At 44.0% G+C, this 10230-nt stretch overlaps 3 protein-coding genes across 5 annotated transcripts; 2 read left to right on the forward strand and 1 right to left on the reverse strand.

Moving 5' to 3' along the window:
* Positions 1-48: 48 nt before the first annotated feature.
* On the forward strand, positions 49-1047 carry rangrf (RAN guanine nucleotide release factor). Its single transcript, XM_069698944.1, has 2 exons — positions 49-109; positions 220-1047. Exon 2 carries the CDS (start codon positions 245-247, stop codon positions 824-826), a length of 582 nt encoding a protein of 193 aa, XP_069555045.1. The 5' UTR covers positions 49-109; positions 220-244; the 3' UTR covers positions 827-1047.
* A 2307-nt stretch (positions 1048-3354) lies between these two features.
* itpa (inosine triphosphatase (nucleoside triphosphate pyrophosphatase)) lies at positions 3355-6258 on the reverse strand. Its single transcript, XM_069698945.1, has 8 exons — positions 6177-6258; positions 5861-5918; positions 5717-5781; positions 5549-5622; positions 5433-5464; positions 5218-5330; positions 5063-5139; positions 3355-4478 (listed from the first exon to the last, which is right to left on the reverse strand). Exons 1-8 carry the CDS (start codon positions 6237-6239, stop codon positions 4346-4348), a joined length of 615 nt encoding a protein of 204 aa, XP_069555046.1. The 5' UTR covers positions 6240-6258; the 3' UTR covers positions 3355-4345.
* A 154-nt stretch (positions 6259-6412) lies between these two features.
* On the forward strand, positions 6413-10119 carry mettl13 (methyltransferase 13, eEF1A lysine and N-terminal methyltransferase). Of its 3 annotated transcripts, none has more exons than XM_069698946.1 (9): positions 6413-6642; positions 6779-7051; positions 7138-7606; positions 7714-7913; positions 8023-8212; positions 8755-8919; positions 9043-9255; positions 9345-9476; positions 9705-10119. In XM_069698946.1, exons 1-9 carry the CDS (start codon positions 6490-6492, stop codon positions 9995-9997), a joined length of 2088 nt encoding a protein of 695 aa, XP_069555047.1. In that variant the 5' UTR covers positions 6413-6489; the 3' UTR covers positions 9998-10119. The 3 variants fall into 3 exon arrangements, with proteins under 3 accessions (XP_069555047.1, XP_069555048.1, XP_069555049.1); XM_069698947.1 differs by having other exon boundaries at positions 8758-8919; XM_069698948.1 differs by having other exon boundaries at positions 6496-6581.
* Positions 10120-10230: the final 111 nt, after the last annotated feature.

Raw genomic sequence — 10230 nt, forward strand, 5'->3', positions numbered from 1 at the left:
GCAAGAGCGCATGTAGCGTCTATCGAGGCTACAATTTTACACGAAGAAGAAGAAGCAACGTTTTTACCGGAAGCAAGAGCACGTTACGCGTTAAACAGGCGCGAACTTGGTAATTATTATTCCGTTTTCTTGACTTTATTGTATTTATTAAAGCAGGTGGTGTTACTGTAAGTGCAGGACGTGACCGACAGTCCCTGTTTGTTGATGTCGTCGCTGCAGAGCTGCTGACAGTCTTCCCAGAGAGATGCAGAGTGCAGGAGGCAGCGCTCATCGGGCTCATCCTCTGTTTGGAGGAGCTCTGTCGGCCGTCATCCCCCTCTGCGCCACGGACGTCAGCGAGCTGAGGGAAATCCCGGACAACCAGGAGGTGTTCGCCCACGCCCACACCGACCAGAGCTTGATCGTGGAGCTGGTGGAGTACCAGGGCCAGGTGGCAGACCAGGGTGCAGCCAGGTATCACTTTGAGGACATCGCGGGCAGTAACAAAGCTTTGGAGCCAGGTGCTTTTGAAGTGACCAGTGTTGTGGCCCTGGCCAAGTCAGAGCTGGCCCTGTCGGAGTGCAGCTCTGCCTGGGTGTTGACTGGGACCCAGTGCGTGTCCAAGTTCAACGAAGATGCAAGGAATACAGTGACTCTTCACCTCGGCCTGTTCCGCTTGCCTCAGTTCTCCACAGACGTCCTGATCACCTTCAACGACCCGCAGAACATCAGCCCTGACAGCAGCAGTGCCTCTGCAGCGGGCACACACAAAGTGCCATGGACAGTGCAGGACTTCCAGCACATGATGCAGACTCTGACCCTGAACAACCCAGGGCTGTTTGGGTAGAACAACGGACTTCCTGAGTATGGGACCTCACCTGATTATATACAGTCTTTTTCTATGACACATTAAACTATCGTAAGGAGCGTGTTTTGCTGAGGATTATCTGGCCCTTGGTGTTACTCAAAGTCCCAATCCTAAAGTTTGGAGAGCAGTGGTCCTGCCTCTGACCTACAGGAATACATGTTCTGCTCTATTCTAGCAATTAAAATGAAGTGAAAACCTCATATCTCATGATTTGGTCATACTTTTGTTATCATAAATCTTTTGGAAGATGTGAAAGTGTGTTTAAAGCTTGGCCTGTACTTTGGTATTCTCTGTTCAACCTGATGAATATGATCACATTAATGTTAATTTTAAGGCCTTTCTGTTTCATGTAAAGGTACGTACCTGAATGAAATATGACATCTTAGACCAATAACCAATGTTAAAGCCATATTTTTGGCTTCTATTTCCTTCTACTCACCTGTTTAATTTATTCTTTCCTCACTTGTCTTCATCCAATTACACTGACTTTAAGCATGGTTTCATGCTGACACACTTAGATTGCAAAGCACTCACAGAGGGGAGGGCCTCAAGACTATCTGTAAATCACAACTGACTATCTATAAGTCACAAGACGACCGAAAGCTCACCGAGTGGCACCCAATTTGTATTCTGCTGCTCAACTCTCCATATTTCTTACAGTATGGCGGTAGTAAAAACAGTTAATGGTAAAAGTCAGGAGGTTAAGGGTTAAATGAGATGCCACATACAACATCCCTCTGGAGCAGTTAAAATGCAAATAATATTCGTGGGGTCATCAGTGTCTTCAGTGCAACTTTGGTTCGGTCATAAACAGTGAAAAGTGAGAGGACGAGTCCCAGCAGGAATATGTATTTGGTCAACTGTTTCCATCATTTACTGCAGTGGCCTCATGGCAGAATAATTCATTAGTCTGAACCTGGAAAAACCTTAAAGAGACTTCATTCAAGAGTGTGTTTGGTGAAACACTAAATTTATGGGATGGAAAATGACCCTTATTGATTGTTGCTTTGAAATTAAATCCGATCTTTCCCAATTTGACCATCGTAAGTTATACAGCATGTGATCACAGCCGTTTTCAGGTACTGGACATATGCTGTTGCTTGAAAGAAAATGTTTTTACCTTGAGTCTGCTGTTGAATAAAATTCATCACAGTAGGGGAAAGCATTTAAGTCCTGCATAACAAATAATAGGAAGCACAGTCTGTCTCCTCAAAGCCACATCAAACCCTCTTCATCCTCCCGTGCAATCATGACAGATTAAGATCTCATAAAGTCAGGCATCCTTTCTTGTCCGTGATCCCAGAGTAGCACATTCCTTCATTAACCACAACATCCACAGCATCACCGTTGCATAGCTGCCTTCTGACTACCTCAGATAAACCTCTTGTTATTGGTTCTGTTTGTAATAAACTCTGAAAACATCCTGTACTTCAGACCTGATGAGGGTTCGGGAAAAAGGCGTTTGACTTGCAGGTCACGTCAGGAGACAATTTTCCACACATCATGGTCTTCCAGGACCTGAAAACATCTTATTATGGAGTGGCTCCTGGTTTAATGATGTGGTCTCCAGCTCCTGGCTTGTGATGCTTACAGACATATGCACATGTATGTGAAAAAGTATGAAGAGTTTCGCAGAAGAATCATTACCTCTTTCTAGGTTGTTTTAATTTTGATCAGTTATCACCGGAAAAGAGAGTGTAGAAGCAGAGACATTTTTTAAAAGTCAAAAAGCAAGAGAACATAATTTGTTACTAAAATAATTAAGAACATTTTGTGGTAAAAGCTGCAGTTAGCTTTTTTCTTTTTAAAAACTGGTCAGAGACGATAGAGGTGAGAGTGAGTTTAGCCTGAAGGTCATTCCGAGACCAAGGGCTGTAATAAGATTAATTCCTTTTTACAGTCTCAGTTTCTATTGCAGCAACCATTATGAGTATTAACAATAACCATTTATGGCCAAACAACATAACATTACTATCTATGGTGTCCTCAATAAACACATAAAATAAAGACAGATACATCTAAATTAAAACACACACACAAAAAAAGCCAGAAATGTGTCATTAAAAACAGTCAATACAAATGTACAGAATGTAAACTTCTATTGGCTTTGGAGCCACAGTGTTCCGACTAAATGTTGACAAAGTAATATTTTTCTACTGTATAAATGTCATACGTGTATCCAAACTATATATATATTTAGCATATTTAAAACATGTTGTAAGCAAGCTCTGGTTTTTAGTTTGAATTGGCATATGTACTACTACAGCTGCTCTAAACTCGACATGATTATTAACCCTTTTAAATGAACCAAGTTCATATGGGCAGTGAGCTTGAAGACCCCACTGAATCAAACAGCACTGAGTCACAGAGAAAACACGCTGAAAAGGAGGGCTGCCTTCATTGTGATGTCTTTAACCTGCAGTGACCTGAAGTCTGCCACACATCTTCCATGTGCTGGTAAAAACAACGTGGCAAATCCCCAGAGAAAACTAGAGGTCTGGGCAAACAGAGAGGTTCAGTTTTTTAATGACCTACAGCACCTTTAAAAAAAAAAAAAAAACATTATTAACGGATTAACCATAACTTTTACAGAGTATTATTGTCAATCATCTGGTGCAAACATTTTCTTTTACAGGATCAGAAAAGCTTCATATACTAGATACGTGGGGAGAGTGGTCAATTGGAACAAACATGTCAGTAAACGTGTGTTGAATGAAGTAGATGAAACAATTTGTGACTTAAGTGAGAACAATATTCAACTGTAAATTGTATCCACTGGTCTTAGAACATGCAAGTGTATGACCATGCGTCACATCTTCAGGACATCTGGCAGACATCAGTCACAGGTGTATATGCATAGTTCCTGCTCAGAGACTTCCAACTCCAGGGTCATTTATTACTCAAACTCCCCTGTTATCACTGTAGTGTTTGTACTGAACACCCTACTCTCCCATTCAGAGAGCCTCTCTTCCTAAAACCACCCACCCCGCCCTCTCTCTGGACTCCAGCCTCAACAGCCCTCTGCTACCCTTGACAAATCCAGGAGCCACTCTCAGCCACAGAGCGATCTGCTGCTCTCATCAGGACCCTGGAGCTCATCTTTTTATGAATTATGCTCTTCTCCGAGTCTATCTTAGTCAGTCATGGAAGCTTAAAACTTAAAAGGTTGTCTTTGAGTATCCTCTGTGGAACAATGAAACAAGACTTGCAACAGTCTCTGCTATCGTTTCATATGATCTGGAAAATATGTGAACATGCTCTACTCTAAAAATAATATTCAAAAGGAAGTGTTCAGTGAGAAACTTTAATTTGTTTAAAAATCAACAAAAAGTTTATTTTAAAAAACACAGGGAAAAACCACATTATGCAGCACCTCTCCATCTGCAGATTCTACAAGTTTATGTTAAAATAAATACTCTGCCTTGTCAAATCTGATGGCTTTAGATTTGATATTCATTGCTACAGATTTAGAACCTGAAGTTTGCCCAAAAGTAGTTTTTAATCTCCCTGCTTCTTCTTCTTGCCCTCTGATGAGGTATTGTTGGTCTGAGAGAAGTGCTCCGACATGGCAGCGAGCGCCCGGTAGCGGTGAGAGATTGAATTCTTCACTTCTTTGGGCAGCTCAGCATAGCTGCAGATAAGAGAGAAGAACACAATAGTGACTGTAGATGTTTTATTTCGTACAAATGTTCAATAACAGCTATGTGGCACAGTGGTGCAGTGGTTAGCATTGTCGCCTCACAGCAAAAAGGTTCCGGGTTCAAATCTGGTCCTGGGCCTTTCTGTGCGGAGTTTGCATGTTCTCTCTGTGATTGTGTGGGTTCTCTCTCCGGGTGCTCCGGCTTCCTCCCAACATCCAAAAACATGCACCTCAGGTTAATTGGTGGTTCTAGAAATTGCCCTTAGGTGTGAATGGTCTTTGTTTCCGTCAGTCTCTCTGTGGCCCTGGGAGGGAGGCTGTAGCTCAGTCAGTAGACTGGGTTGCACACTAATAGGAATGTTGGTGGTTCGGTCCCCAGCTCCCCAGTAATGCCCACATGCCTAAGTCTCCTTGAGCAAGACACTGAACCCTTAAAAAAAAAAAATTTGCTCCCGATGGTGTACCATCGGTATGTCGTAAGTCGCTTTGGATAAAAGCGTCAGCTAAATGTAATGTGTTAACCTCTGGCTCCCTCTTGTGGTATGAACTGGGAATCTCAAATGGTATTCGCTTACGTTTTGTCATATCCGTCCGGCTGGAAACAGGGATCCCATCCAAAGTCTCGAGGCCCCCTGGGTTCCACAATGTGCCCCTAAAAATACCATAAGAAACGAGTCAATTAAAAAAACACCCCAAACACTGGGTTTGGCTTAGTGAGACAGATTCAGACCTCTGTTTTCCCCCTGAAGAGCTGCACAGGTTCTTCTTTCCCAGCACAGAAAGCAAAAGTGCAGAGAGCCCATGCAGATTTATCCTCAAACCCAGCCAGGAGTTTGTACAAGCCTAAAATATGACATCCAAAAAGGTTAGAAATGTTGGAAAGCTCACGTCACAGTTTTGCTAAAAATATATCATGTCATACAAACCATATATTTGATCACTTACCTTCTGGCTTGAGTTTTTCCAGGAACCATTTGCTACAAAAACAAGTAATCCATTACTGCTCATTGTAACTATGCAAGATGAAACAGCTGATTAGATATGGAAGTTACAGTACTTACATGTAAGGACCGGGTAACCCCCCCAAAGCCCTGAAACACAGACAGGTGTCCTCCACTATGACTGGTCCATCAACCTGAAAGACAAAAACAAACAATATAGTTTCCGTTTCATTGAGTCCTCTGATTCACACATTGTAGATGCTTGCAGTGACAATACAGTTACTGTACCTGCCTTGCAGCCTCCTTACACTTCTGGATGGAAATCTCATCCGGCTCTCCCTGGTATTCAGGCACTGCATAAAGAAACAGTTGCATGTGTAACAGTTGCATAAAAACAGTTATTTTACTAGTGGTCTCTCTTTTGATACTTACAGTCAAACTTTTTTGACACCAGTTTGTAGGGAAACCTGTCTCCCAGGATCTGAATGACCTGATGGATGTCACCAAAAAGAGAGTGAAGCATAAATCTAGTGAGGCTGTTTTTTTTTTTTTTTACCAAATGAAGAGAGTGAAAAGAGAGTTTGTGGATTAAATTACAACTTCATGTCTCACTGCCTATATTTAGCAAACACAGTCTGGAGCAACAAAAAGGTATTAAACGTACAAGTATTCTGCCTGAATCAGTTTAGACAGGACAGCACGACCGTAAGCATTAAATCTGTCTCTGTACAAAGTGTGTGACTCGTACTTCCTCTATTTTTTTTGCATTCCCAGTCACGAAGACCACAGACCTTCCAGCGGGCACAGCCATGATGATGAGAAACAACCCGGAGGACTAACAACATCGGACTGAGCACTTCCGGTCCAGCGGCGGCCAATAACTTCAGCGCTGAGAACCTCAGCGAATCACTGGACAGCGTGTAGCTCCGCCTACTCAAGATTCACCAATCAGCGAGTTGTACTGGTGGCAATGTTGTCCGGGTGAAGTGCCATGTGGAGAAATGGTAGAAATCAAGTTTTGACTCCGTAAACTGAAACGTTTTGTTGCACCGCGGCCGACAATGAGTCTTTTACCTCGCACCGCCGAGGAGTTCAGCTCGGCAGAGTACTGGGAGAGGTTTTTTAAGAAGCGCGGAGAGAAGGCCTTTGAATGGTATGGAGACTACAACAAACTCTGCGGGGTGTTACATAAATACATCAAAGTTCAAGATAAGGTAACGTGGGATGTGCAGGGACTCTCGTTTCAATAGTTATATAGAAGTGTCATTATGAGATACATTTCAGTTTGGCATAAATAAAGTACTTTCATTCACGTCCAGTCTCAGAGTGTGTTGTGAATCTGTCCTCCAGGTGCTGGTGGTTGGTTGTGGTAACTCTGAGCTGAGTGAACAGCTGTATGATGTCGGCTACAAACATCTAACAAACATAGACATCAGTGAGACCGTGGTGACCCACATGAACCAGCGAAACTCTGAGCGCAGGCCAGGCCTCACCTTCCACCAGGTGGATGCAACACAAACTCCGTATGAGGATGCCAGCTACCAGGCAGCTCTGGACAAAGGTACCTTGGATGCCATGGCCTCTGAAGGAGAAGGAGCGCTGGCCAGGAACATGCTCACTGAGGTGAAAGACCTACTGATCAGGGCAGAGATTATGTCATCGGTATACACCTTTGTATTGTGCTCACTGCGGTTTTCTCATGTTTGCAGGTGGGCCGTGTGCTAAGTGTCGGCGGGAGGTACGTATGTGTGACGCTGGCTCAGGAGAGTGTGATCCAGCTGGCTGTGGAGCACTTTGTTCAGATCGGGTGGGCGGTGAGGCTCCACTGCCTGCAGGAAGAAAACAGGACAGAAGAAGACTCCTTCGCTCTGCCTGTGTTTGTTCTGGTCTGCACCAAGTTCCGTCAGCCTATGCCCATGGCCATTCTCGAGATATGTCTCGGAGAGGATGGAGCCCCCGTTCGTCACACGCAAGTTTCAGAGCTGTTGTCGGCTGTGAGGGAGCATCAGGCGTACTCTGTCTTGAGAAAGAGGCTCCGCACAAGCACTGACGCCAGCGCCAACCTCTCGCTCACTCTCTGCCACGCCAAGACCGGCCTTCCCAGATACACTCTCACTGTGCAAGATTGTCCACCAGGTGCCAAGGTGCCGAGATCAAACCAGTTCGCTATATTTATTGGTGAGTTCTTCTGTCATTTCATCATGTTTCTGAGTTCCTAGGCAAGTCACACAGGTTGTATTTTGTTCTTCTTTGATGAATTTGTTGCCCTTTGCTTGCTTTCTTAGTGCCTCAGGGGAGTGAGACAGCTTGGCTCTACAGCTCCAGCGAGGGGCGAAAGCAGCTAGCTGCCAGCGCGAACTTTCGGCGCCTGGTTATCGTTGCGATGCACAGGAATCAGGAGTACACAGACATACAAGCTGTCCAGTCAGAACTCTCACCTTTGGTTATGGACTTGGCTCCCCCAGGTATGCCAACCAACCAGCAGGTAAACACACATTAATATTCCTTTTTTTTCTAAATGCTCTTCAAAGCAATAAAACATTTTATGTCACCAAAATCAGCAAATTAGTTCAAACCCTCTGTCCTTCTTTCAGGTGCCGTTTCTGTCAGTGGGGGGTGACCTTGGCTGGCGAGAGGAGGTCAGCAAAGGTGTGAGTCAGCTGAGTGGGGAGTATTGTGTGGAGAATGTCAAAGGGGAAGACGGAGAGCTATATCGCCGACTTGTGTTCCTGTCTAACGCCGCCCTCGTCCAGTCAGAGTGCCGTCTTGTCTCATCAAATACTGGTCAGTTCTTCTTTTTTTTTTTTTTTTACACCTCCGTAACAGTGATAGCAATAACTAGGAGCATTTTGTTTTCCGGTTGTCTGTCCGTCCATGCATGCATATATACGTCCTGTGCTTGTAAACGCAATATCGCAAGAACCCCTTGAGAGAATATTTTCAAACATTTAGTTTGTCCCAAAGATGAACGGATTAGATTTGGTTTGCCATACGTCACTGTGACCATGTGTCCCTTCCACCCATCTGTCTGATTCTTGTGACTACATTATCTAAGAAACGTCTTCAAAGAATTTCTTCAAATTGTCCTGAATTACTCACTTGGACAAAAGGATGACCTCATTAGAAATTGGGGTGAAAGGTCAATGGTCATTAAAGTAAATTAACTAACCAATCAAGCACCACCAACAATGCATATACATTTATTTTTACAGTATTAGCACAAAACAATCCCAGCACAATAGTTAATACCAAGATGAAGACAGAAACACCAAAAACAACTGACAAATAAAAAATAAATAAATGAAAAGATACTCTCATGCCTGCAGCAGCAAGTCACAAGAAGAGGAACAAAAAGAAGGCCAAGGCGACAGCTGCTCCAGGAACATCCTCGACCTCACTGTCGGTGGACAGTGGCTTCCTCTGCTGCATGCACCATGAAGTCATGGTGGCTGGTCTTGCTATGCTTGGCGTGGAGAAGCCACAGAACAAAGGTGTGTGTCAATTTCTTACAGTCTGGTCAGTGTGGTAGACGAGGATGTCAAGAGGAAGAACAGACTATGCGATCATAAATCTCAAAGTACCTTTATATATTTCCTCCCCGTCTTCCTTCTTAGATGTCCCGGTGTCCGTGCTCCTGGTGGGGCTCGGCGGAGGAGGACTGCCTCAGTTTCTGCGGGACTTTGTGCCTCATGTAACTGTCGAGGTTGTAGAATTAGACCCCTCTGTCCTGGAGGTTGCAAAGAAATGGTTCGGCTTCCAACCAGATGATCGTTTGACCGTCACTATCGGGGACGGCCTTGACCGCATCTGTGCCCTGGAGAAAGAAGGTCAGTGAGGGGAGGAACGGAGGGCAATTAAGGACCACTGATTTCATCAACAATACCAAGAAGTAACGGTGGCTTTTCTTTTTCTGTAGGTGGTCATTTGTTTGATGCCATCATGTTCGATGTGGATAACAAAGACAGTACTTTGGGCATGAGTTGTCCTCCTGCTGCCTTTGTAGAAACCCCCATCCTGCAGAAATTGTGTAACTTGCTGACTCCAAGAGGTACAGAATCATTAATATTTTTGGGGGATTTGTCTCTGTGCTTGAATCTGCTATGTTTGTTGTGGAATAAGGACCGTAAATGCATTTTAACAAACTGTTGTTCCTTATGGTAAATTTATAAGCCACTTCTAAATAAATTAATTAACTAATAAATGTAAAATTTTTATGTTTTGTTACAAATATTTCATCAGAGCTATGTGTTTTCTTCCCGTTTCCTCTTCCTGCCAGGTCTGTTCATGCTGAACCTCGCATGTCGTGACTCAGCCTTGAGGAAAAGCGTGCTCGAGCGTGTGAGCGGCGTGTTTTCCACCATCCTCTCTCGAAAGATAGAAGAGGAGATCAACGAAGTCCTTCTCTGCTCTCGAGGAGAAAAGGAGACACCGGACACCGCCGGCATCCCTCCATCTTTGTGCCAAGCAGCCAATACTCTGCAGGGCGCACTGTGCTCGAACAGGACTGAACCCAGCCGCGGGCCACGTATAGACATTGCAGAGATGTTAAAAGACCTGAAAGTGGTGTAAAGTTTGGGATTTAACCATGTCACGACTGTTTGGTGAAGATAAATGCTTTGACTTTCAGTGCAATGTAATGAAAATTGTTCATGTATGACACAAAATCACAAGTAAAGACCATTTTATCTTTATATTTGTGTGAAACGAGTGCCGTTAACTATTTGAACAGGCATTTTTTTTTCTATTGCTTTATCACATCCTTAAATGTAGCCTTCACTTTCCCTTTACTCCCCCTAGCTTCC

The sequence above is a fragment of the Brachyistius frenatus genome, unplaced genomic scaffold (assembly GCF_029030835.1).
Source record: "Brachyistius frenatus isolate BFR_SWC_R1_liver_20210118 unplaced genomic scaffold, ASM2903083v1 Contig_29, whole genome shotgun sequence".
In the NCBI taxonomy this organism is placed as follows: domain Eukaryota; kingdom Metazoa; phylum Chordata; class Actinopteri; family Embiotocidae; genus Brachyistius; species Brachyistius frenatus.